Source organism: Fundulus heteroclitus, chromosome 9, assembly GCF_011125445.2.
Source record: "Fundulus heteroclitus isolate FHET01 chromosome 9, MU-UCD_Fhet_4.1, whole genome shotgun sequence".
In the NCBI taxonomy this organism is placed as follows: Eukaryota; Metazoa; Chordata; class Actinopteri; order Cyprinodontiformes; family Fundulidae; genus Fundulus; species Fundulus heteroclitus.
The window spans coordinates 343,996-371,336 of NC_046369.1; the positions used below are offsets into that span (position 1 = coordinate 343,996).

Sequence of the window (27,341 nt, forward strand, 5' to 3'; positions counted from 1 at the left end):
TTTGACTTCTCCAGCGCTTTCAACACCATCAGACCGGTGCTGCTGAGGGAGAAGCTGGAGCTTCCAGCCCAAACCAGCATAAAACCTGCCCAACTTAAAAGAAAAAACAAGCCCAAATCTCAAACTCTCTCATGTTAAAAGCACAGAACTATTAAACACATAAGAACATGCCATTAGCATGTTCTTACTGTGCTGAAGCAAAAAAAAAAAAAAAACTTACGACTCCGCAAAAAATGTACAATCAGACAACCAAATAACACACAAGATCACTTTAACAATCATGATATATCAACCGGAAAAAAAAGAAAACTTTTATCAATAGCTTCCCAACATGAGTTGTAAATCTACCTTAATATAAACTTAATTTATCTTACAGAATATAGCTCAAACATTTCTCTTTCACAGCCATGAAATATTTTTAAGTTGATCAGAAGAACTCAACCTCTCTTGGGGCGTTTACATTGACCAAACACTTGATTAACCATTATTCTTTTCTTGTTTTATTATAACAATCAATATTATTCATTATAACTATTATTCGTTGATGATGTCAGATTCGACTTATTTAAAAAATAAATTGATCAGTAAAATAATGAACTCCCACCACCCCAACATAATTTTTAAAGTGTAGAGCACTGACCTTACTTGAAGAAGGAAAACTGAAAGCTTACAAAAAGGTTGTATTTTCAGTCTAAACTTGGTCTAAATTTCTCCTGCACTTGGTTCTTTATATTATTTTAAGTGAATTTGACTTTCAAAGTTTACCAAAATGTAAAAAATGTAATTCAAACTGCATTTGCTGTGTTTTACTTTTCACTTATACTTTTCATTATCTTACTTGAGTACATCTATTTTTACAGTAATTTTCATACTTAAGTACAAGACATTTCAGATACTTTAAGATTTTTACTCAAGTAACATTTCAGTCAGTGACTTGGACTTTTACCAAAGTCATATTTTATAGGGGTACCTATACTTTTACTTGACTCCGAGATTTCAGTACTTTATACAACACTGCTAAAGACAAATAGTTAAAACGGGGGTCGGCAACCTGCGACTCTAGAACCGCATGCGGCTCTTTAGCGCCGCCCTTGAGGTTCCCTGGAGCTTTTTTAAAAAGGTATGAAAATGGAAAAGGATGAGTGAGGAAATACATTTTCCATTTTAGTGTGGTTTCTGTAGCAAGGAAACCCCGAGACAAACATTCTCAATGTTTTCCAATTATGTAAAATGTGTAGAATACATATTACATTTCAAAATATCTGTCAACGGAGATTTGCGTTATAAGCTGCGACCCCCCTTGCGTGTCGCTGTTGTAAACAAACCGGTGGGTGTGTGATGGGCCATGGATCCCAAAGAGAAAAAGAGAAAGATAGCTGAGGAGAACAGAGGATTCAACAGTTCTTGGACCAAATATTTTGCTTTCATTGGTGATATCACAGTGAACTGGGCAAAAGGCGGCTATTTATGGACGGGTGACCAGAGTTCCCTCTAAGCTGCGCGTGTGCGTAATCGCGCACAGCATCTGGGTTCATCTGGGTGAAACGGTGTTCCACAGTCTCTTTTACCTTTTTAAAGGGCTGCTGTTTTATTGCATTCTGTTGCCCAAATAAGGGGCACTGGGTGGGAGGGTTGTTGTGTTAGTGAGCATTAAAAATAACTGCACTTTATTTCCATGGGGAGGTCTGAAGTTGTAGGAGGCCTATTGTGCACGTTCCATTGTTGTTTTTTCGAATCCTCAAAATAAAAATTACATAAAAAACGAATTTCTTCATTATTCATCAATGCAATGAAATATAATTTGTTAATATTGTTATGGAAGTTAAATTTAAAGCCTCATCAAACAGAAGTATAGTCAAGTGGTGCTTTATTCTCTCTGGGATGTGCTGCAGGGAAAATGAAAATTAAACATGAATGCTCATTATGTATTTGTAGCCTAATTAGCCATTTGATAGTAGGCTAACATAGCTAATATAGACACAGCCCATGTTGCCGTTATTATAAAGCTTATATCAGACTTTTACTTTTTTTGCGGCTACAGACAGATCTGTTTTTTGGGGTTTTTTTGGTCCAATATGGCTCTTTAAACATTTTGGGTTGCTGACCCCTGAGTTAAAACAAAGGTTGTCAAACAAAATCACATTGTGGAGCTTGCATGGAAATTGTATTTGTTTTTATTTGCAGATTTCCCTTCACCAGCTCCTTCCCTTCACCAAGACAAGTTTTGATTCTAGACAGTAAAGTTTCCTATCCTGCAACCTTTACGCATTTGGAGTGTGACAGGTTATACAGCTCATACATAAATCATAGGGTCATAAATCAAGTTTGACATAGGGCTTCTCCATATATGTGTCCCAGCAGAGGAAGGCCTGGAGCTCCGCTTCCTGTCAGACACAGATTACTTTCTAGGAACCAGCTTGTTGGATTCTGGGCCAGAAAGGACACCCCTGCTGTCCGCCCAGGGAAGTTTCTCAGGGATGTTTGGCTCTTCTCTTGGGGTTCAAATCCAAATTAAGAACAAGGAAAAACTGAAAGAACAAATGTTGTTAGATTAAGTGGCTGATCAGAGGTCCATCATTGTGTCCATGTCTCTACCTCTCTACACCGTCACGTCATTCCTCCATGTGCATCTTTGGGTTCTTCGGGTGCAGCTCTAATGAAGTTTCCGCAGGACCAACCCAGTGAGGATGAGGATGAGGACACAGAGGATCGGAGAGGCCACAGCACCATAATGACCTCTGTTCTCATCTGTGCAGAGAAGAGCAGAGAAACTCAGAAACAGACAGAAAACACCTTTGGCTCAGACAGACAATGAAGGGAATTTGGGTAAAAGAAATGTAGGTTTCAGGCTGCAGATCAAACCGGATCATTCAGCTGCTGAGGATCTGATTTAAACCTGTAATATATTTAGTTTCCATCTTCTTCTGCTACACCTGCTAAGCTGAGAGGAGGTCCTCCCATCCCAAACACACAAATGCTGCAGCTCACAGTGCTGAGCTTCTACAGCCTAGGAGCCAGAGCCGCCTTCCTCACCATCACATTTTGACTGGGCGCATAGCCGCCCTTAGCTGATCAGACAACTAGCCTTCCCCCAACCAACCAACTGGCGCAGCCAAGGTGTTGAGGGGATCCGTTTTGGTGGCCTTAGGATTGCGTCTCTGCTATTCGCGGATGACATGGTCCTATTGGCTTCATCAGGGCGTGATCTACAGCTCTCACTGGAGCGGTTCGCAGCCGAGTGCGAAGCGGCCGGGATGAAAATCAGTGCCTCCAAATCCGAGACCATGGTCTTCAACCGGAAAAGGGTAGAGTGCCTTCTCCGGGTTGGGGAGAATGTGCTGCCCCTAGTGGAGGAGTTCAAGTATCTTGGGGTCTTGTTCACGAATGAGGGGAAGATGGAGCGGGAGATCGACAGGCGGATTGGTAGCACGTCCCACCGGGAGGAGGCCCAGGGGAAGACCCAGGACACGCTGGAGGGACTATGTCTCCCTGCTGGGGAACGCCTTGGGATTCCTCCTGAGGAGCTGGCCCAAGTGGCTGGGGAGAGGGACGTCTGGGCCTCCCTACTGAAGCTGCTACCCCCGCGACCCGACCCCGGATAAGAGGAAGAAGACGGATGGATGGTTTACTTAATGTGTTTTTAAAAACACACGGAGCTTACAGGATTGCACTCGCTAGCTTCTTCAAAATCATGCCCTGCTCATGTAATTTGAGTGTGTATTACAGTTAAAACAAAACTTTATTTCCATAACGGTTTTATACATTAATGGGATCATTTGTGTTCTCCGGTCTGCTCATTACAACTATAAATACAGCATGAAGGCTTTTTAAATCAGCACCGAATATCCCCTAGCATAATACTATTAGCCACTGGATGATAAATAATTGATTTTTTTTGGTCTCACAAAGTAGAAATTAACTTCTGCATCTTAACCCATCCCCTTGGGGAGCAGTGGGCTGCCATGTGCGGCGCCGGGGGAGCAATCTGTGGTTAAGGGACTGCTCAGGGACCCAGAGTGCAGGCTGTGGGGATATAACCGGATAACATCCGTTCTTCCCGGATACATTACGGATACCTTGTGTTTGGAACGAACTACGGTTCGTTTTCCTCTCCGTGATTCACAAATGAGACCGATGGGAATATATTCAAGTCTGGTATTAAAGTGAAAATGCAGCATCCATCCTTTGGCTGTAGCAGCTGATCCATAGGGGAGAGGAGGGATCCACCCTGGACTGATGGTTTTAAACAACCAGGCACAGACTCAGACCTAAGGCCATTTAGAGAGACCTATAAACAGTTTTGACTCTGGGAGGAAGCTGGAGTACCCAGAGAGAACAGGGAGAACATGGAGACTCCATGCAGGAAGACCTCAGGCTAGGATTTGAACCCAGGACCTTCTTGCTGTAAGGAAGCCAATAAGCAAAATCCTCACCATGATTTTATGGTTAATTTAAAATGTTAATTGGTTGTTTTTAATTCGTTCTTTGAAACAAATAAGGTCTCTTACTGTGAATAACTGTTAGCAAATGTTGACTGAAATGTTTCTGATCATGTTCTGTTTCCACCCTGAGCAATAAATCACTGACTGTCTGTAGGAAAAATCCCAGAAAACACTCTGATCTTTTACTTTATTTACTTTATTCGCTTAATGTTATAAGTTTATTTCAATAGAATCAACAGAAAACAACTAAATACACTTACAATACCATATGATTTAAACAATAGTCAAATAAAAGAAAGAAACTCTCTGCTGATCTTTTATTCACTGGTTTGGAAAAAAATGCATCTAAAATGTTTTTAAGATGACTGATGATTTCTTATCAGTAAGAACTTTTTTTCTATTAAAACATGTCAACTGGTGGAGTCGAGCTCGCAACCCTTCCCTCTCAGTTCCTGAATGTAGCTTGTTTCAGAGAGATAACAAAGAACTGATAATGCAACGTTGGAGGCAAATGTGTGCAGGTGAAGTGTCACCTGGGTAGGTTTTCTGACCTGCCACGATGATTTTGCCTGGATGAGAGTCGCCAGCAGGGGGCAGGATGGGACAATCTGGAACAGAGAATCAGAATCAGCTTTATTGGACAAGTTTGTGTCCAGCGAACAGACATCAGGTATAAATATATCAACCACTGATCTCCATTATACACTGGAGTGCCGATTTGCCCGAAAAACTGAAGTCACTGGCCGCCATCTTGCTACTCCCTACTCTCCCAGAACCCCACAGGATTTGGTTGCAACAACAAGCAGTTTTCTGGCTGAGTGAAAATGTTTCATAGGTAATCTACAGTCAGTGGATGTATTAACATAAAAGTATATGGCATTTGACATTTTAAAAGTTTTAAGCCCTCTGAACATGAGAAAATCCTCGTTATTCGATGCTGTAGCGCACATATTCCCTAGTTACTGGGAGGAAATAGGGAGTACCAATATGGCGGCTGGTGGCTTCAAAGCGACTCGTTCTAACAGCGGCTATTAGCACACCAGTGTATAAAGAGATCAGTGATATCAACTTTAGAGAATAAATAAAAAGAACAAATATGCTGCCTGGCTACTCTGGCTGTGAGAAGTTCAGCACAGAAAAATGCACCAAATAGTAATGAGCCATATGACACACTCCCACTGTTACATTAAGGATATAAGTATATATGTAGAATATAGATCCAGGCTGCAGGGACTCAGCTGGGTCTGAGGAAGTCCTCCATCTCTGTTTAGTGCTGACTAAACATGATCAGGTCCCTCAGGAACCATGTTGGTACCGAGGAGAACCGGGCCTTAGAACTCACCAGAACAACACCTGGTCAAGTTTTCTCTCTAAGATGGATTTTCCAGGAACTAAAAAGTAATTTTTATATAAAGAAGGAATAAACGACCCAGAACAGACTAAGAGAAATTAAAAATAGGTTCTCCACGACCCGGTTCAGAGTTCTGCTGTAGCTGCTTACCGCTCTCCTTGGTGCTGATGGCTGATCCAGGACGCTCCAGATGCAGAACCGCTCCAGCTGGCAGGTTATCACAGATGATGTAGACCTCCTCCTGGAGGAGACAGACCTCACAGTGGGAGGGAGGTGGGGAGAAGGAGGAGGAGGAGCACCGAGGAAGAGGAGCAGAGGTTCTGCTCCACAGAGCTCCTTCATCATTGTGGTTACCATGGAGCAGCGTGGCGTTGACAGCAGCTGGATCAGAGGAGCTGAGGCAGGTCAGGTTGGGCTGCAAAGACAGAGGAGATCAGAGTTCCTGGTGAGGAGGATGAGGGAAGCATCTCACAGCGACTCTTCCTCCTCAGAGTCAACCAGCAGAACCTCTCTGAGTGGATCAGCACCATAAAGCAGAGAACCCTGAAGGTTTCAGCCTAGAAAGAGTCTTTAAAGGCGGCTGCAGGTTCTCAGAAGCTCACCTGGTTTCTACTCACTCTGTCCTGCAGCTTGTCAGCAGCGATCTGACTGGAAACCATCGCAGAGACGACTGTTAGCAGGAAAAGCTGAGAGGACATGTCTGAGGTCTGCAGGACGAAGACAAACACAGTTACAGATGCAGCTTCTTCCTCTCAGCTGCTGGTAGAAAATAATCTGATTACTGGACAACCAGCAAAGATCTCAGATTAAAGAATAAAACCTAATTAATGCATGAAGCATTAATCCTGAGTTATATTCAGGATAATTATTTAGAATCTTGGTTAATCATGACTGTAATTTCCATATTTTCCATCTAAAGCTGCTATAATATTCCTGCTTTAACAGCTCAGCATGTTGTACAACTGTCTTTTGTTTCATGTTAGGGCTGTCAGGTTTAAGGTGTTATTAGCATGTTAACTTTGTTATACTAAAACGCAGACATCTTCTTGGAGTGCATCCTGCGTCGCCGCCATATTGGCTGGGTGTTTTCTCCAGGTACTTTGTTTTTAGCAAAGTACCTGGAGTTACAGTGTCATCACATGAAGCTGTGCTAAACAGTCTCTTTCAAGGGTATTAAGCTCCTGCCCCAGATGGAAGCAAAGTGTAAGACTCTGGAATGACCTGGAAATTTAAAACCTTTTTCCAGGCTTAAAAAAAAAACTGTATGAACGTGGATATAAACAGCAAAAAATATACAAAGAAATTATTGTTGTTGGTGTGACAGCTCAGAACTAGATGTGTGTGAGAGAGTGAAGAAATTAACAATTAAACTTGTGACTTTATTGAAATGTGAAATGAATTCATTTATATGTAAATGCTTAATACCATGTCTATCTTTGTTTAAGAGGCATAAAAATAATATTTTGGCATTAAAACAGGTATTTATTAGCACATTTGTTTACACATTGTGTAAACATTAGAGTGTCATGATTTGTGATTTTGCCAATTGGTCAGAGTTTAACATTTTATGGCACCAGGAAGTTTTCATTCCAATTCTAAAAAGTCCTTGAAAAAATTTAAATATTTTTTGTTTTTTATTGGTGTCATTTATTGCTAAATTGCATATTAAAATGCCCAAATAGGCTTTTACACTTTCATAAATAAAAAGATAAAATATGCAATTAATTTCGAGTTAACCATTGATATTGTGCGATTAACATTTTTAATTGACAGCACTATTTAATATATTATATTTTTCCTGCATGCCACCTCCATTCCTTACCAATACTTCCATACCAGTGAAATTTGCAGCTGAGCAGCAAAGAAAAATTTGTCCAGTAATAGTAGCTCTACTTGAACATATTTTTACTCAGGTAAAAGTAAAAGTAGCCCACCAAGAAATTACTAAAAAGAAAATTATGCAGTAAGAAGGCGACTCAAGTACTGAGCAACTAACCATAACATGTGACTTAATTTTTGTTCAACGTAAATAGTAAAAAATATAAATAATTTATTCATACTGGCACATTTATATTTTTCCCCTCAGTGTAATTTTTTTTCACCTGTGATGGAGGGAAATTAATGGAGGCAAAAGTTTTTAAATGGGATTAAAACATTTCATTTTTCAAATACTAAGTCAAAAGGTCAAATGTACAAATATTTGGTGGGAAAGACATTCAGCATATCAATGAGAGGACCTGTAATTTAAATGGTAAGAAAAAGTGATTTTTCTGTGGTACCACGAATACTAATCTAGTTTATTGTGAAAAATTATTGAAGCTTAAAAATTATATGGATATAAAGAGGAAATTGTAAACTACAAGTAGAAAAGTTTTATTCTTTGCTGAACTAGCAATGTAGCCGTTCAGTAATTATTAGCAAAAATAATGCAGTTTGGAGACAATCCATGCTATTCTACTGTCAGACTGTTAAATTTACCTTTGTGTTTTCTAGATAAAATGGGCAGGAAAACTGCAGGTCTGACAATGATGGCGACTGAAGACTGCAGGTAATGTTGCACTTATTGAATTTGAGTTTTCTGTACCAGCAGTGTTATCCCTGATTAATTCATGTGTTTATATAAAGGAAACTTTCTGTCTTTACCCATTTTATTTAAAATACAAATACACAGAAAACGCAGTTCCATTTTATCTAGTGGTTAACTATTTTTGAATCGATGTTAAAGCTTTGAACTTGACAAACAATGGGATATTTTACCATTTTTAAAGCTATATTGTGTACAGATTTGCATTTAAATAAAATGCTTTTGGTCGAGTTTTAATTTGCTTTTCTTGCAGTTTAAGATCATCTTAATTCCATAAATAAATTGCATCGGTAAATTAAAACAATATAAAATAATTAAAAGACAAACTAAAAGACACAACATTGGGACAACGACCACAGACCGTGACAACTGATACAGTGTCGGTGTTTTGATTTAGTTATCAATAACTTTTCAGCAGAATATGGATACGATATAATAACTAAACTGCTTTATTTACTGACACTTTAAGCGTCGTCCTGATTATAAAAATGTTTTTTAACAAATTTTTTTTTGAGGAATTTGACCCCGGATAAGCGGAAGACAATGGATGGATGGGAAAATGTGAAAAACCATCCTGTCTCCCATAACAACAGAGCTCTGACTTCACGGAACACCTGATGCCGGGGGAACCGGTTCTGGCGGGGATTCCGACACCGGGGCCACTCACAGATACCGGTCCCGGTACCAACCGTCACCGAATAGCGCAGCGTGGTTTCATGTCAGGCACATGATTCTTCAGATGGCGCAAACTGCTGCTTTGGAAAATAAAACAGCGCAAGAGTTTGATTTTGAAACGACTGATTAAGAAAAGTGTTTCTTCTGCAGACGCCTTCCGCTCTGCTGAGGTGAGACTTCTAGTTTAAACGCAAGCTCAGTTGTTTCATTTTCTACTGAGCCGTTCAGAGATAAAGAGAATAAACAGTAATAAACACATCGGCTGAACACAAGAGAGGTATTAAGTGATGCTTCTGCGTGAATATATTATTGTTTTTATACGCTTTTTATTTTAACATAATCTTTAAACTAACAGAATTTGCACACAACTTTATATTTTGTTTGATTACAGTTTTAAAATAAATCAGATGTTATGATCAGTCACTCATTACTTTTACAAAGTGTATTCATCTTACCTGATTATTTATTTATTGCTTTATTTTAATTTTCTAAGCAGCACAAATGTCCGCATATTTGCCCGTGTTGTGGGTCTCCATGTGCACATTTTCTAGAACTAATCATAATAATAATCCGCAGTGCCAGGGTCATTGTTTAGTCCCCACTCCAGATCTTTTCTCCGATAGAAAACTATTGTCTTCAAAACCTGAACATGATTTAATAAAAGCCCTTTTTACAGCTGTGCGCCGGAAATTATTTAAAACAGAAAAGAAATCATCACATGAAAGCACATTAAAACATTGATTAGGTAATTAAATCTATTGGAAAAAAAATTATTTTGTTCACCTCGGAAGAACAAACTGTAAATCCTCTGGTCGGATCGGAGTATCCAAAAAGCTTGATGGGACAAGAGAGCTTCGGAGCGAAGACAGCAGGTTTTATAGTCCAGATCTGATGGATCATAACACACCTGAGCGGCAGGTGTGTTATGATCACTTTCTCTTCCTCTACGTCATCGCTGCTTTTGGCTCTCCGTGCCTGAGTCACATGTGACGCGTCGCTCCGCAGGGAAACCCTGCCGCTCTCACCGGGAGCTAGAGCACAGAGTTGCGACATATTTTGACAAACAAATCTGCGATAATAAAATCCAGCCAGGTGCGCTTAGATCCACCCGGCTTGAAGAAGAGAGATGGTCCGTCGCTATTAAAAAGAAAAAGACCCAGATGTTACAAATTCAGGTTTCACAGCAGATCGCTACATGTATTAGGCGGTGAGAACAAAGGTTTTCTTCATGAAATAAAAATCTCAAAGGAGAAGAGAAGAAGGGCGAAACTCCCCGATGTCCTCCTGATGTCCTCATAAGAGATAAAGTTTCACCAAAACAGGCTTTAAAATAAACAGAGAAGATTAATTATATTTTAACACAGGCAGTAAACTAAATACATTAGGTATATAAAAAAAACAATGAATATTTTTTCACATATTTTTAATTGATACGTATATATTTTAAATGTAGTGGTCTATTATTGGGCAATTTATTTTTCTCTCCTTTATTTAAAATACAAATACAGTGAGAACGCAGTTCCAAGTTATCCAGTGGTTAACTGTTTTTAATGTTAAAGCTTTGAACCTGACAAACCATGGGATATTTGGCCATTTTTAAAGCCATATTCTCTACATGGTTGCATTTAAATGAAATTAATGTTTTGGTCGTTTTTAATTCGGTTTCTTGCATTTTAAGATTATCTTAATTCCATAAATATGCTCCATCCATCGGTAAATTAAAATAACATAAAATATTTAAAAGTCAAACTAAAGATTGACTTTTCCTCTCTGAATACAACATTGGGATAACGGACCCCACAGAGCGTGACCACCGATACAGTGTCGGTGTTGGTTAGCTGAACTTTTGATTTAGTTATCAGGAACATTTCAATAATAAGATAATACAAAATAAGTAAATTATTTACTGACACATTAAGCTTCGTTCTTATTATAAAAATGTCTTTAAACAACAGTTGTTTCAGGAATTTGGAAAACTGTTAACAAAAAAAAAACGTGACAACCATCCCGTCTCCCCAAACAACAGAGCTCTGACGATGTTGTTTTGATTTAGTCATCAATAATCTTTCAGCAGAATAAGATACGATATAATTAGCTAAATTGCTTTACACTTTAGGCTTCGTCCTGATTATTAAAAAAAAAAATTAAATGTTTTGTTTAAAAAAAACAAAAAAAAAAACGGGTAAGCGGAAGACGATGGATTGAAGAGAAAGTGTGAAAAAACGTGACAACCATCCCGTCTCCCCAAACAACAGAGCTCTGACGGAAGAAACTGATTACGTCATGAGTCAGTTCTGCACACCTGATGCCGGGGAAACCGGTTCTGGCGGGGATTCCGACACCGGGGCCAACTGTCTCTGAACAGCGCAGCGTGGTTTCATTTCAGGCAAATCGTTCTTCTAATGGCGCAAACTGCTGCTTTGGAAAATAAAACAGCGCAAACAAAGCGCAGTGCAGGTTCTATGTTAGGTTTCGGCAGCGTTTTAAACAGCAGCCAGCCTCTTTCTGCAGGACCGGATGTTTTTACTGGGAACATCAGCGCTGGTTTGCCGTTAAGCCCGAGGCGTCCTCAGGCCAGCCAGAGAGTCTCCAAGGCGTCCTGGACCTCCTCCCGGGGGAGGGGGGGGGGGGGGGGGGGTCATGGGCTGGAACACCTCCTGTGGAGGAAGGAGGCCCAGATGATTTCAGGAGTTTGATTTTGACAATAAACGACAATAAACAGTAATAAACACATCGGCTGCGGCAAGTATTTCTCATGAACAACAATATTTCTTGTATGAATATATTATTGTTCTTATCTTAGCTGGGGGGGGGCTTAGCAGCCCCCCCCCAGCAACCCTGTAGGGATTAGATGCTACAGCCAAAGGATGGAGGCTGCATTTTCACATTCATGCCAGACTTCACACACCGATCTCATTTGTGAATCACAGAGGGAGAAAGCTTTGAAGGAGATCAGAAATAAATGTTGTGGTTCTAATCTACAGGTATGCAAAAGACTGACCTTTTTAACAGCTTGTCTGCACTAAAAAGGCTTTTCTGGACATTTTTAAACGTTTTTAATCCGTTTATTATTCACATATTTCCGTTTCTATAAAAATCAAGTACAAGTAAAGAGTCTAATGCTATAAAACCTGCCCGCTGATCTCTGCTCTGATCTCTGATCTTTTACAGATGAATCCAAACTGCCCCCTGGTGGTGAGTTTCAGACACAGCTCTGCCTCAGAGACCGGTTAAAACACTAAAGGAGGTATGAGTAATAATGTAACAATGACACCTAGTGGTTAAAATTGGAACAACACATACACAATGCCTTTCATGGACTCCCACCATTTACTTAACGGTCCGTCGTTGCTGTGAAACTCCACTAAATTTTTAATCATACGGAACAAGTATATGGTGATGTTGTATTGCTTAATTTCTAGTCCGCTTCTCTTACTGGCTTCCATGTTTTATGGCTCCTGCTCTTTTGCCAAAATAAAATACCAAATGCTGCACTCTGCTTTGGGAAACCTGGGAACTCTCATATGATTGGTTTAGGAAGCAGGAAGTAAACACGGGCTACACTCTGAACCAAAGTAGTTTGTGGACCGTAACTCTAGGTTTGAAAGGAAAAAATTTTGACTAAAACAATGTTAATGGAGAGGATCCTTCCATCTTGGGTGACAAATGAGAATGATTTAGTTTGCTTTTACATTAAATATCTTACTTATGGCTCCTTTAAGGGCTTGAGTTTAAAGGATTCCAAATAATTATCGCTAATTTGCGTTGAACTGTGAGAAGTTTAATGCAAAACAACTGTGCTTCAGTTGCTGGAGATCCCTGCAAACCTGCACGGATAAGCCGTCACAGACGATTGATGGATGTTACTGAGCAACGAGGGAGGGAGTTATGGATAACTTGTGGACCCGCTTTTAAACATTTTATGAATGAGAACATTTTATTTATTTTTTCATTTTTATGGTAATACAATAACTCCACCTAGTTGGTTCTAAAAAAAAGCCGTATACAATATTCCCTGATCCAAAGAAATCAAAGTGACATAATTTGGTCTGAAAATTCATTTCCAGGACTTTGGGACCCCATTGAACCAGAGTGAGGACCATTGTCCATTTCCTCCTTGGACCCTGCTGTTATAGATATCAGTTCTCTGTAGCACCAACCTGAAGGTAGAAGTCTAAATGACCTGTCACCAAGATGAGTTGGGACGATAACTATGCTAGCAGCCCCTTTTACTGACTCTGGACCTGTACAGGTCATGAATGGAGGGAAGGTCAGTCCTGATTATCTTCTCTGCAGGTCGAATTTTGTGTTGCAATCTGGACCTGTCAAGTTTTGCAGATGAGCTAAACCTCATGAGATGGAAGAGAACAAGACAGTATGAATGAGTAGAAGATGACCAGCAGCTCCTGAGGAAGGTTTTTGCAGGAAGTCCAGTCTCTGCTGGGCCCTCTGACAGATGGTGTGAAAATGTGTGAGGACCTTCTTATATGGAGTAAATTTTGTTCCAATACTGTTGGAACAAAAAAGCAAAGTACATGTTTTCTAAATGGAAATTTAAAAAAATACAGTCAAGAAATTAAACTTTGAAAAACTTCTTAGTGAAAAAAGGGTTTTGAGTGTAACTTTTTTTTTCAAAAATATTTTTTAAATATCTTTATTTATCTATATCTATATTTTATTTTTGTAATTTATTTTTTTCTGAATTTTTTTCTCCCTAAATTTTATTTTGTCAAATTTCTCTTTTTCATATTGAGTTTTAAAAAGTCCATTCTTTTTGAATTGCATTTTACAAATCAAATCGAATTTGCATGTTATCTAAGCCATTACAAGGCCTTTGTTTGCCAATGGTATAAAGCTCGGTTCTCATCACTACTCCAGACTTTTTGAATTGAGAAAGCTTCCGGGAGAGGAAGTGAAACGTCTTCAACTACGGAAAACAAGTCCAGTTGCTTTGTTTTTTACTTTTTTGGAATTCACAAATCACAGTCTCTTTTCTTCTGGCTTGATCCGCACATTGACCAATAAAAACGTTGTTGCTAACGTCCATGAAGACCAATAGAAATGGGTCTTTGCTCCTCACTCCAGAAGAAAGCCCGCCCCAGAGGTGAAGAGAGTTATGCCCTTGTAGACTTGACTTTTTAGCCAAAGTGTGAGTGCGTCAACTGTCACCATGATGACTGCTGTCTGAATATTGCAATCAGTCAGCAAGGAGGGAGGAAAAGTAGCCTGTATGTTCCCTCCTATGGCTAGTTTTGCCTAGGAACCCCTCGGTGTCCCATACTGGCACTAAGAAACTTTAAGGTATCCCACAATCCTTTGCCTTACATGACATATAAGCACAGTCCCCTCACGGCAAACAACTAAAATGACTGAAGAGAAGAGATTTCACACTTTGTAGTTCATTTTCTGAAGGCCTGGATTAAATGCTCCAGTACATTTCTCACACTTTTTTTTTATATCAAACTTTATTCATACTCGGACATTCTCCTTCTCACACCTGACAGTAATCCAGCAGATCTACATACTGTATGACGTAAATACGTTAGTGCAAGCACTCCCGGAAGCCATAGAGAATGTATTGCAGAGCCTGCGTGTTGAAAAAAAACGTTCTTAACGTGAACGTCTACGAGAGAGATCAGGGCGATATTCAACCATGTTGAAATTGCCCAAAAAGAGGCGGGACACAGGAGGCGACGTACTCAACGTAACATTTAACGCATATTGATTGGTTTAACTTATAAATTCCCTCCTCTCTCTTTCTCTCTTTGGTATGCATCGCCCAATCGCCCTGATGAACAAACCGTCTCTGCACCTAAATGTGGTCTCCACATTCCCTCTGGGAGTTAGGAGCCAATGTTTAACGTCCGCAGCTAAAATCAGCGACTGCAGCATCTAGGCAGGTAGGCGCTTTTTATTTGGCTTTTTCTCAGCGGCTCTGAAACATCATAAAATCCACTGTTCGTGGAGCTAAAACAGTGACAACTTGCAGCGACATTGAAAAGATATTTGGCAATAAAAAAATTAGAGACTGAAAAGTCAAACATTGTAAAAAAGTAAAAACATGAAATTCTGAGTTCATGCTACTGCTTTCTTTCAATGAGAGATGTTTTCAGTGTCGAGGCAGAGTTCCTTCAACTACAATGAAGCTACAAGCTGTTGATGTTTAACGTTTAGGGGCGGGTCTAAAGTGAAGGACCCTTCATGGGCCCTCCGTTTTTCCAGCACTCATCATCTACCTGCATTGAATTTATGGAAAGCTCCGGTCAAGTACCGTTGCTCGACCACAAATAAGGGTATTAGTATTGTTAATATAACCTTAATTAGCTTATACAGCTAATGATCGTAGTTACATGGAGCTAAACCAGAGAGAGCAGGTAGCTGATGAGGAGTACCAGAAAAACGGAAGGCCCTTGAAGGGACCTTCAATGTAGCCCCGCCCCCGATGCTAACACAGTGCCAGTCACAGACAAAAAAAAAATATTTCTTTAAATGTATGTATGTATGTATGTATGTATGTATGTATGTATGTATGTATGTATGTATGTATGTATGTATGTATGTATGTATGTATACATAATGGCTATGATGCCAGCGTAGTGACATCATAGCTGACATAGCTCTGCAGTGACACTGAAAACATCGGTCACTGAATTAAATGATGTTTCATCCTTTTAGATCCTTTCTACTAATATTGGGCCCTCTACATTTCAACCAGCATTTCAGCTGTTCTATGCTGGGTTTCTCCATTGAAGCAGGTTGAAATAAATCTCATTTGAAGTCGTCATCTTCCTAAAATGGTAAGTCATACGATTTTTATTTTTTAATTAACGAATTTAATTTGCATTTAATGTCGTACTACTCGTCCTGTCCGACTAGCCGGGTTGGGCAGGAAGAATGACATAAAACTGTTAACTCTTTTCGACAAAAAGTAAATAAATAAAATAAAAAACAGTTTTATTTTGAAGGTCAGCGGAAGTGGTTCGTCGGCGCCGTGCGGTAGCTTGACGCTAACGGAGTGAAAAACAGTTGGAAAAGTACCGCAGGCTGCAGCAGAGCAGGAAAACTGCGGGAGTGAAAGTTGAAGCGGAGTTTAGTGAATGAAGATGGACTCTGCGGCGGTGGAGATAGACGGCAGCGTCATGGAGGGAGTGAGTATTTCTGCTACCGGCGGAGAAAGCAGGGCAAAGCCGCCCAGCTCGCTGCTCCGCGCTGGTAATAACAGGCTAGCGGGGAGCTAGCGGCTAGCAGCCGCCTCTCAGCGCTCTGACGCGGCTTCTCTCTCACCCCGGTGTCGGTTCTCCGCAGGGCGGACAGATCCTCCGGGTGTCGGCGGCGCTGAGCTGCATCACCGGCTCCGCCATAAAGATCACCAAGATCCGGGCAGGCAGGAGCACCCCGGGGCTCAGGTGGGTTAGCGGCTACCAGGCTAGCGTTAGCCTATTCATTAAAGTTGGTCCAGTCCGATTTAAATGAACAAAAAGATGGTTAATCAAGGCTGCTGAGGGTTGGTTTTATCCTAGATTTCTGTCCTGGCTCTGCTTAAATCATTAACTTTTGTCTCAATGATGCTGATTTTTAACTTTTTAGAGCAGTATCTCCAAAAAACAGCTTTGGTTTGATTAAAATCTCCATAATTAAGAATATTAATGAGCATCTGAAGCATCAGAATCAGCCTGCCAGCCAATAGGAGCCACTGTCTCCAGATTACTCCCTGGTTTCTGTGCAGATTGCTTTCCTCCAGAAAAAGTCTCATCATCAAACATCCATCACTTCTCACTGATTCAGTCCAGAAATTTAAAACTGGAGCATCATTTTTTTAGATGGTTTCCAGGGGTGAGCGATACAGACTTAAAATTTCACCATTCCATTTATTATCATCAGAATAAAAGTGACAATGAATACTATTCTCAGCACCTTTGCAGGCTTTTTCTAGGTATCATACAGCCAAGACTACATGTCACAGCAATAAAAGCCCCTCAAACTGTTAAACATTTTAAAAGAAAAAGCTTCTTCTGCACACACCAGGTATATAGTAAATTAGATAAGCAAAACTCAGTAAGTGCATACACTGCAAAAAGGGAACTAAAAGTACTTTTTTTTTGTAAATTAGTGTATTTTCCCTTGATTTGAGCAGGTAAATAAGATGATCTGCCAATGGAATACAATTTCTGCACTTACAATAGGAATAATTCATTGCTATCATCTTATTTCAAGTGCACTATATTTAATTATCTTATCATAAGGGTAAAATACTCATTCCATTGGCATCTTATTTACCTGCGTAAATCAAGGATAAATACACTTATTTCAAGAAAATTTTACTTTTAGTTCCCTTTTTGCAGTGAATACTATATTTTCTGATCTATACGTCACCTTTTTCTCGTAGTTTGGCTGGTTTTGCGACTTTTATGTCAAAATATGTATTAAACATGTTCTTAATGAGACGGTGTGTGATTTAATTTGGCTTTTAATCAAAAAATCAAGAATTGTTTTTATATATACATATTCCAAAGTCTAAAATCATCACATCAAAAATTAAAGCGTTCTCATAGCTTAGAATTAGTAGTTCATAAATACATTGGCCTCCCAGTGGGGGGGGGGGCAAACTTGTCAGTCATACTGTTTTTCCTTATCTGTCTTCTATATAAAGACGTGCTGTTGGTGGTGGAGTATAAAACAATGAAAGACGACAGTAGATCATTTTATTTGCCATTTTCTGTAGAAATGGAGGACCATCCATACTCTATGTCCAGCGAGAGGGAAGAGAAAGTAACCTAAAAAAGAAAAAGTTGTAATAAATGGGAGAAAACAAGAGGACCTAATGGATGCGTGAAGCATAAAGGAGGCTTAACGCTTCGTTTGAGTCGGTCTGGCTGGCCAGGCCTTTAAATGTTGATTCATGCTGATTAACATCAACCAAGGAATGAACGTTGCCGTCTACAGCCAGAAGAGGGCGCTCTAGGCCTGTGACAACTAAATAGTGCTGCTGTAGTACTGAAAAAATTACCTGAAACACGACTGTTAACTTGTTTGTTGCTGGCTTATGTTAACTTAGTCTGTTCTACTGAGTAACTATTAAACAACCAGCCTGTAGTTGTGATCTGTTGTGTTGTTGAATAACCTGCTTTTCCTGATTAAATATCTGTTCTTGGACTCGGATTTTGTTAAATAAATTTCACAAGAGAGTTGAGAAAATAGTGAAAGTCACAACAACAGCAATACAAACAGGTTTGTGGTTTCAAACATCAATTATTTGTATTTATGGTCACAATAAATCCTAATTCTTTTCCTGATAAGAAATTAGATTAGATTAAATTACATTCAACTTTATTGTCATTACACAGGTACAGGTACAAGGCAACGAAATGCAGTTTAGGTCTAACCAGAAGTGCAATAGCAGCAACTGCAGGATAAACAATGGTTCCATAAGTACAGGACATGGGTTTTTACTGAATAAATTTAGAGATGGATACTATTATAAATAGAATTTACGATTCTGTTTATATTAAATTACGATTAATAATAACGATAAATGGACCTGATATCAGAGGCTACATAGCTGGAGAATAATGGAGCTACAAAAGGCAGCTAGTGACGGTTCTGATTGGTTAACAATGACATGAGAGATGTTTTTATTTATTTATTCTTAAAGTTTTTTGTCCCAAACTTTTTTTTTAAAGTTTTTATTTCCTTTTTAAATTATATTTTTCTTGTTTTTTTTTTTCTGTATGAGAGCAGAGACAATAAGAGAGAACTTGTATAGAATAAAATTTAAAAAACATTAATGAACTTAAAATTCTAATTGGGATGTTTCATGAACTCCTTATTATACAAACTCACTTGTTATCAGCACTTTAAGGGTTTTGGTGAAAATTTGTTGAAAATATCTAGAAAATCATTTACAAGCCAAAATTCTTCAAATAAGAGCCTGTCTGGTTTACTATTATTACTATCAGTGAGAATGCTATACAGCATTCTCATTATTATTGTTATTATTATTGATGGCTGTGACCTTCATATTTATTATTTTTGCTAATTTCCATCTTATTTTGGGTCTGCAGAGCTGCAGCTTACAGACTCCTGGTCTGAGCCGTGTCATTCAGCGGCGGCCCGTTAGGCCGACTCATTTAAAACCTGACAGACTAATACGTTTATTGTCTTTATCCTGTTTTCAGACCGCAGCACCTGATGGGGCTCCAGCTGGTCTCAGATCTGTGTTCAGGCAGTCTGCAGGGAGCCAGCATCGGATCCACCGACATCAGTCTGACTCCAGGAAAGATCCGGTCCGGGAACCACACGGCCGACACGCAGACCGCAGGGTGAGTCTCCGCTGCGGCGCCGCCTCACCTGGCCCCCCCGCCTCACCTGGCCCCCCCGCAGCCTTTGTGACGCCTGTTTTCTGGCAGGAGTGTGTGTCTGCTGCTCCAGGCGGCGCTGCCCTGCGCCCTGTACGCCGACGCCTCCTCACAGCTCTGCTTAAAGGGAGGAACCAACGCAGAGATGGCCCCTCAGATCGACTACACTGTAAAGGTAGGCTGTCTGCGCATCCGTAGCTTTTAGCATCACTGCTGGGAAATATTAGAAGAAAGTTTTGAGTGCTTCAAAGAGGAAAACTGGATCACGGGTTTAAATTGGATTAAAAACAGCGTTGTCTTAAATCAGGGCTGTTCTTTGTTCCTCCTTTGTCCTGAAGCTCAGGTGATGAGAACCATATCCTGTGATCAGGTGAAGGGTAGCGAACGCTTTTTATCATCCGTCTTCACCCGACACGACTCACCTGGTTTATTTATTATATATATTTATGTTTAGGCTGACGTGCGGCTGGGCGATACGGCCTAAAATAAATATTGCAATATAGAGAACAGCACTTTAATGACGATAAATGAACGATAACCTGAAGCCGGTGCTGCTGAGGCAGTGGAGGCGGGTTTTCAGGACGAGTCAGAGGCTCTATGGCAAGACGATTAACATTTAATCACTGTACTGTATATTAATTACTGATGTCTGCATCATAGTTTTGCTTTGTCAGAACTCTTATTACGGATATCTGTTATTCAGTTTTGCCTAAGATTCAAACTGTTTTGCCATTCATGTGTCGTTTGTCATCACAGATATCTGTCATTTAGTTTTTACTAGTCAGAGTGACATTTGCTATATCATAAATCAAATTTCATAGTAGCTACTGACATCCGTTTTTCCCAATTACATCACAAAAACTTTAGAACCAATAGCGATATAGATTAGAAATTAAATGCAATAACCCTAGGAGGTTTAAACGGACGATTTAACCCTGACGATTTTAGACAACAAAGCAGGATTTCAACAAATATTCACTAATTTGACATAAATAATGACCAGGATATGTAGACAGTTTTCCCTCAGGTCTTTAAACCCATCATGGAGAAGTCATGGTGTCCACTGTACATTAAGGCTCCCTTTGATAGTTGTGGATGTTTATAATGCTGTGAAACGTAGAGAATTACATGGTACAGAATTATGTTTACAAAGGTTTATTGAGCTTACAGGGTTCTACTTTAGACTGAGATTTTTAGTATAGCAACTCTAGATAAAATATATAGAATCTGAAACGTTTTAGCCAAATATAGATTTGTCTCACTATTTGTCAAGAAAGTAGTCAGTTTTGTTTCTTTTTCACCACGTATTAATGCATAAATAATAAATAAGAGTTTTTTTAATAAAGTTATTAATGATGTATAAATGGTTACTGATGAAATTATTTAGAAAACTCTATAACTATATTATTGTAAAGTGGTACCGTCAAAACTGTATTTCCAGATTCAAACTATTTTGCCATTCATGTTTAGTTTTGACCAGTCAGAATTACATGAGCTATAGCTTAAATCAAAATTCATACTAAACAGTGACATTACGACTAGTCAAAATTACATTATATATTTGGTAATTCTGGATAGTTAAACTTACTGATTAAATATTGAACCATCTTCCCCTATACCAACCGCGGCAGAGCTACTGACGTCAGTTTCTCCAAATTACTTCACAAAAACCTTTGAACGGATTAGAAATTCAATGCAATGACCACCGATTAGCCCTAGGAGGCGCCACACTGACAATTCTTGACACAAAAGCAGAATTTCAACAAATATTCACTAATTTGACATAAATAATGACCAGGATATGTAGACAGTTTTCCCTCAGGTCTTTAAACCCATCATGGAGAAGTCATGGTGTCCACTTTCCATTAAGGCTCCCTTTGATAGTTGTGGATGTTTATAATGCCGTGAAATGTAGAGAATTACATGGTACAGAATTATGTTTACAAATGTTTATTGAGCTTACAGGATTATACTTTAGACTGAGATATTTAGAATTTGAAACGTTTTAGCCAAATATAGATTTGGCTCACTATTTGTCAAGAAACTTGTCAGTTTTGTTTCTTTCTTACATTTATTTATGCATCATAAACAATTATTATTGATTTTATAAATGCTTACAGATTAAATATAAATTGTCTACAAACCATTTAGAAAACTCTGTAACTCTATATTATTGTAAAGTGGTACAGTCAAAACTGTAATTACAGATTCAAACTATTTTAGTTGTGAGCTATATCTTAAATCAAAATTCATACATTACGACTAGTCAAAATGACATTATATATGTCTATAATGGTAATTCTGGATAGTTAAACTTACTGATTACATATTTAATCATCTTGCCACATTTCAACCGCAGCAGAGCTACTGACCTCAGTTTTTCCAAATTAGGTCACAAAACCTATTGAACCAACGATTAGAAATTCAATGCAATGTCCGCCGTTTAACCCTAGGAGGCGCCACACTGATGATGCAAAAGCAGGATTTCAACAAATATGCACTAATTTGGCATAAATAATGACCAGGATATGTAGACAGTACTATAAGACAACCATGTTAGCAGTTTAGGGGTAATGAAGGTTGATTTGGGGTGAGTTACCCTTTAAATGAAGTGACGCTTTTAGGACCAAAGGCCTTTAGGAGGTCGGGTCTCCTGGTGGGAAAACAGTTTATGCTCCAGGAATAGAGCTGCCAGCCTGGCTCACCTCCACCTACAGCTGGTTCCCTGGAGCTGACGGCTCGGCTTTGTTCTCCTTCCTGGTCAGATTGTTTTATTCAGGGGTTCCATCTGAGAAACTTCCTGTGACTTTAACCCTAAACACTCGTTAAACCACCTGCTGACGTCTGGATTCCTCCTTCAGGTCTTTAAACCCATGGTGGAGCGGTTCGGGGTGCGGTTTGACTGCGACATCAGAATGAGGTCCGTCCTCCGGCTTCTCCGTGGCCCCTGCTGCTGCTGCTGCTGCTGTCCTGTGAGGACGTCTGGATGTGACGGTTGTGTTTGTGCTGCAGAGGCTACTACCCTAAAGGTGGAGGTGAGGTGATGGTGACGGTGAACCCGGTCAAAGAGCTGCAGCCCGTCACCCTGACGGAGCGAGGAAACATAACCAAGATCCACGGCAGAGCGTTCGTGGCCGGAGTCCTGCCCTACAAAGTAAGACCCGCTTTTCACCTTCCTTCCTGTATTAACGTCTCTAACCCAGAATTTCCTTTTTTTTAAGCTTTAATGCCTTTTAAAGTCGCCTGTTTTTATGCTTATTTCCCAGTTGGCTAAAGACATGTCAGCCGCCGCCGTTCGGACCATCAGGAAGGAAATCAAAGAGCTCTACATCAACATCCAGCCCTTGCAGGAGAAGGACAAGGCCTACGGCAACGGGAACGGCATCATGTAAGCCCCGCCCACCCCGTCCACGCCACGCAGCGTCTGTCTGTGACCCCCCCCCCCAGCAGCTTGCTGACCGATCGCTCCGTCTGTCTTTCAGAATCATCGCAGAGTCGTCCACAGGCTGTCTGTTTGCAGGCTCGGCTCTGGGGAAGAAAGGTGAGGACGTCGGCCGGCCAGCAGGGGGCAGCACCGCTCTGAGAGAGCGGCGCTGCTGAGCCTTTTATTAGTGTTTGAAAAGTTGACTTTAGAGGAAAAACAAATTTTGAATGAATGAAAAGAATTTATTTCAAACAGAATTAACAAATTAAATAAAAAAAAATTATTTCAGAAATAAATCAATTTCAGAAATTAACAAATAATAATGATAGATAAATCAATTTCAGAAATACTTCAAACAAGTACCAGATAAAAAGTAATTGGTAAACATTAAATTAAATTTTCTATTCCAAATCAATTAAATCACTTGAACATAAATAGAAATATGATACAAACAACATTTTGTTAGTATATTTACCCTGATATCTGACATTGATTATTGATTAATGTAAGTTGTCTGAAAAAAAATGTTCACCGCCCTACAAATGTTAGTCAGCCAAATTAATTTCAGGGCGGCCGTATCTTCAGCAGAGGTGAAGCCGCCTCGGTCTCTGGTGTAAAGGAGGAGCCGACAAGCTGAGATCTTTGTGTTCAAAACGGTTACCGGCAGAGAAAAGCAGGCAGCCGTGATCCTCCTGAGGGCGGAATGATGTTGCCACCAGTGCAGAGCTTGCTGAGCGCTGGCAGCAGGTGAATGCCAGTTCATCTGCAAACAGGAGCCTCTTCTCTCTAAGATGCACCTCAAGAAATCCTGCAGGAGGTTCTGGGATGGAGTTAAGGGTGAAGCGTTCTGATCCAGTCCGTCTTACCTCTGCAACAAGCTGTGACTGAAACTCAGGATTTGGTCTAGAAGTCATCAAGATGGAGAAGCGTCCCTGCAGATGTCATAAATGTCATTTCTTAATGAACTTTTCAACACGTTTTTAGAGTAAAACATAATCCTGGAGATAAACAGCAGGCTGGGGTTCAGCCAAGACGTTTACCTGCAGCTGACCTAAGCATGAAGCCTGCTGCCGTGGTCCGGTCGGGCTACGCTCCCTCAGAGGGCGGCTCTGTGTCCTGACGTCAGCGCTGACCAATCACGCCTCCTGTAACCTCCCACCTGTCCGTTTCAGGTGTGTACGCCGACAAAATCGGGATTGAAGCCGCCGAGATGCTGCTGCGAAACATCAGACACAACGGCTGCGTGGACGAGTTCCTGCAGGACCAGGTGAGCCTGGCCTGTCCTTAAATATAATATTATATTAAATATCTGAATAAATCAGATACATGTGGGGTTTTTCCCTCTTCATGTCGCATTTCTTTGACCGATGCCACTTACGGAGCAGAGTTATTAATGCACTCATAGAGCAAAGAGTGGAGAAACTAGTGAGCTCTTCCTCCTCCTCAGCTCATCATCTTCATGGCGCTGGCGAAGGGGACGTCTCGGATCCGGACCGGCGCCGTGACGCTACACACGCAGACGGCCATCCACATCGCAGAGCGGCTCACTCAGGTCAGACGCCTCAGATTGGCTTTAATGTCACTAACGCTAATATTTAATGAGGCACTGACGCCCTGAAGATGATCGCTGGTAAAGATCCTGTGAAATATTTAGTTATTAAATTTGATCCATTATGTATGATGATGCTCCCAGAAACTATAGTTTTATGAATTATTGCCATTTAAAACGTTTCAAACCCTTGAACCTTTTCATAATTTGGCTTTTTCTTCCACAAACTGGTTTATTTAAAAAAAAGCTGCTGAGTCAGCAGCTTTTTAAACTTTCTACCAGGATCATTGATGCATTTAATGTATTTTATTAGGAGTTTGGGAACAACACAGAGCAGCTTGTTACCAAGGGAGTAATGAAAATTACACATCAAGGTCTGTGAGGGCGACTTTTATTTTGGACACCGTCTCCATTAAATAAAACCCAGAGACGTCACCCGAGATGTTCTGTTTCTGGCCTCAGAGGTTCTTCAGAGAACACTAGAGAACAACCAGCATCATGGAGACCCAGGAACCCACCAGACAGGTCAGGGAGAAAGTTCTGGTCCAGTTTAAATCAGGTTCAGGTTCTACAGAGCTCTGATCCATCCATCATCTGGACCTGCAGACCTACCAGGACATGGACGTCCACCTGGACTGACAGGCTGGACCAGGAGAGCATTAGAGAATCATTCATGATGGCTCTGGAGGAGCTGCACAGCTCAGGTGGAAGAATCTGTGGTCAGAACGGCCAGTTCTCACACTTTTCACCAATCTGGCCTTTAGAAGGGCCTCAAGCCGTGCTGGAGCCACAGCAGACATTTGGAATGAGGCTTTGTGAAACTTTTTAGCCTAAACTGTGTGGAGGAAAACTATCTCTGCACGCCATGCTGATTAAAGCGTGGTGGTGGCAGCATCATGCTGCGGGGAGAGCAGCTGCTCAGAGTGGACGGGCCCTCCAGACTCTAAGCATCCCAGGCTCCTGTGTTAGGGTGGCCTAGTCAAAGTAAAAGCCTGACTCTCAGTCTCCAGACATACATGAACTGCTGCTGCCAAACGCTGCTGAGCTGGACTTCACACAAGTTCAGGTCAGACTTCTGTGTTCGAAAACAACACGAAGGGAGAGAAATTCAGATGGAAACAGAAAATAAACGTCACCCTGACGGGAAACTGACCCAATTAGAGTAAAGCTGAGCTGAAGATTGGAAATCATTTCAGGACAGGACTACATTATTACGTTTATCCTTGACTCGTTGTGAGTACCAGAACCTTTCAGGCTGGAGTCCGGTGATTCTGAGGCGACTCCTGAAAGGCAAAAAGCTTAAAGAAGACGATTCTGTCCTAAAACAGCAGCTTTAGTTTCACCAGAACACGGATCAGGTCTGAAAGCAGGTTTGTAGCATCGAGCCTTTACCAAAGTTTAGACTTTATAGATGTTTCGCTTTTTCAAATCAACGTTTTGACCCGTTGTTGCAGCCTGGAGTCGATCCGTTTGTTGGTTTCTTTTTCTCCGCCTGCTTCCCCGTTTTTATTAGCTGACGAGTCGAGCTTCTCTTTTGGTTTCAGTGTCAGAAAAACACAAAGAATCAATCGAGTTCTTTAAATCTCCGGACCTCATTTTGCCTGAAGCTCCTTCTCTATCAGAGTCTAATCAACAGATTTCAGATTTAATGTGAGACGTTAACTCATTCAAACCTCCGCTCTGTGTTGTTTGCAGGCAAAGTTCACGATAACAAAGAGCGAAGACGAGCTGAGCAGCAACGTCACCTTCATCATCGAGTGTCAAGGATCGGGCGTGGCCAACGCCAACCTGTAGCGCCTCACCTGCAGCTGCTCCTGACACGGCCGACCCTCCTAGTTTCTGTCGCTCAGGGTTCTTTTTTTTTTGTTTGTTTCCTTACAAATGCTGTAATAAACTAAATAATTAAAATTCTTCCAAACAAACACAAGATTATTTTTCTCTTAATTCATTTCAAAGAAGCGATGGTTTGACTCAAGACTTTTACTTGTTGGGGAAAATTCATTTATTATTGATGGCAGGCGTCTGTTTCTGACCCGCTCTAGCACAGCTGCATTCTGGGTACTGTAGTCCGCTCCGGCTGAGGATGGAAAAACCTAAAGAAGAGGAAAAAGCCGTGGCGTTTTGCAGACTCCAGCTGCTGGGTCAGCACCGGAGCTTCCTGCGTGGCCCTGCCTCCTTTCCGTGGCGTCAGCAGCACCGCGGCGTGTTGACTCTCCTCCACCTGCTGCAGGTGAGCTGCTGTGCAGCTGGGAGTCCTGCTCAGACCTGAATGTGTGCTGAAACCCGAGGATGCTGTAAGCTCACACCTCCGGCGGTAACCCGATCCGGGTCACCGGACTCCTGCGGGGCACAGTGTCCTCGCAGTCTGCCTGCCGTCCTGCAGCATGGCGGAGACGGGCCCCTGGAGGAGGCACCAGGACGAGGCCCGCATCCCCCAGCCCACAGCGGGACATGGACCTGGTTCAGGACCAGTACCAACCTGCGTCTGGATCTCACTCATTGCAGGTAGGCTTAACGTCATGAGGCAGTTTTTGAATCGTCTGCAGCCTCAGCTGGACTCAGAAACCTTAAAACCTTCAGATCAGAACAAAATGTTTCCTTTCTCTATTATGCTGCAAAGTTACTTTATTCTGGAATCCACTGAAATTCTAAACCTGTATGCAAATTAAATTTCATTCTGTACGCACTCTGTGCATACAAAATGACAAGAAAGTTTGTCTAAGTCTAAGTCTTCCAGCATCAGCAGCAGCTTTTTCTCTCAATCCGCTCAAACAGTCGAATGAGTCCGACTCTGAATCAAGCGTGGCGCTGGTCTCTTAAACTAGACGTTTTCCAGTTGAGAAGATGAACGTTGAAGCCGTCTGCGGCTCCTGAACGTCTCAGATGCTGTTTGTGTTTTGACTGAACAGAACGAAGATGTGCCGCATCCTGCAGCTCCTCCTGGTCTCTGGAAACCGTCTG

At 40.9% G+C, this 27,341-nt stretch overlaps 2 protein-coding genes across 3 annotated transcripts; one reads left to right on the forward strand and one right to left on the reverse strand.

Moving 5' to 3' along the window:
- Window positions 1-2,074: 2,074 nt before the first annotated feature.
- LOC110366607 lies at window positions 2,075-10,204 on the reverse strand. Of its 2 annotated transcripts, none has more exons than XM_036140779.1 (6): window positions 9,836-10,204; window positions 6,411-6,500; window positions 5,944-6,208; window positions 4,994-5,050; window positions 2,596-2,748; window positions 2,075-2,528 (listed from the first exon to the last, which is right to left on the reverse strand). In XM_036140779.1, exons 1-5 carry the CDS (start codon window positions 10,103-10,105, stop codon window positions 2,654-2,656), a joined length of 777 nt encoding a protein of 258 aa, XP_035996672.1. In that variant the 5' UTR covers window positions 10,106-10,204; the 3' UTR covers window positions 2,075-2,528; window positions 2,596-2,653. The 2 variants fall into 2 exon arrangements, with proteins under 2 accessions (XP_035996672.1, XP_035996671.1); XM_036140778.1 differs by having other exon boundaries at window positions 2,076-2,528; window positions 6,396-6,500.
- A 5,842-nt stretch (window positions 10,205-16,046) lies between these two features.
- LOC105940181 (RNA 3'-terminal phosphate cyclase) lies at window positions 16,047-26,302 on the forward strand. The gene is made up of 11 exons (XM_036140775.1): window positions 16,047-16,200; window positions 16,358-16,458; window positions 19,228-19,371; window positions 19,459-19,582; window positions 22,269-22,327; window positions 22,420-22,561; window positions 22,674-22,795; window positions 22,890-22,948; window positions 24,004-24,098; window positions 24,279-24,383; window positions 26,076-26,302. Exons 1-11 carry the CDS (start codon window positions 16,150-16,152, stop codon window positions 26,172-26,174), a joined length of 1,101 nt encoding a protein of 366 aa, XP_035996668.1. The 5' UTR covers window positions 16,047-16,149; the 3' UTR covers window positions 26,175-26,302.
- The last annotated feature ends 1,039 nt before the right edge of the window (window positions 26,303-27,341 follow it).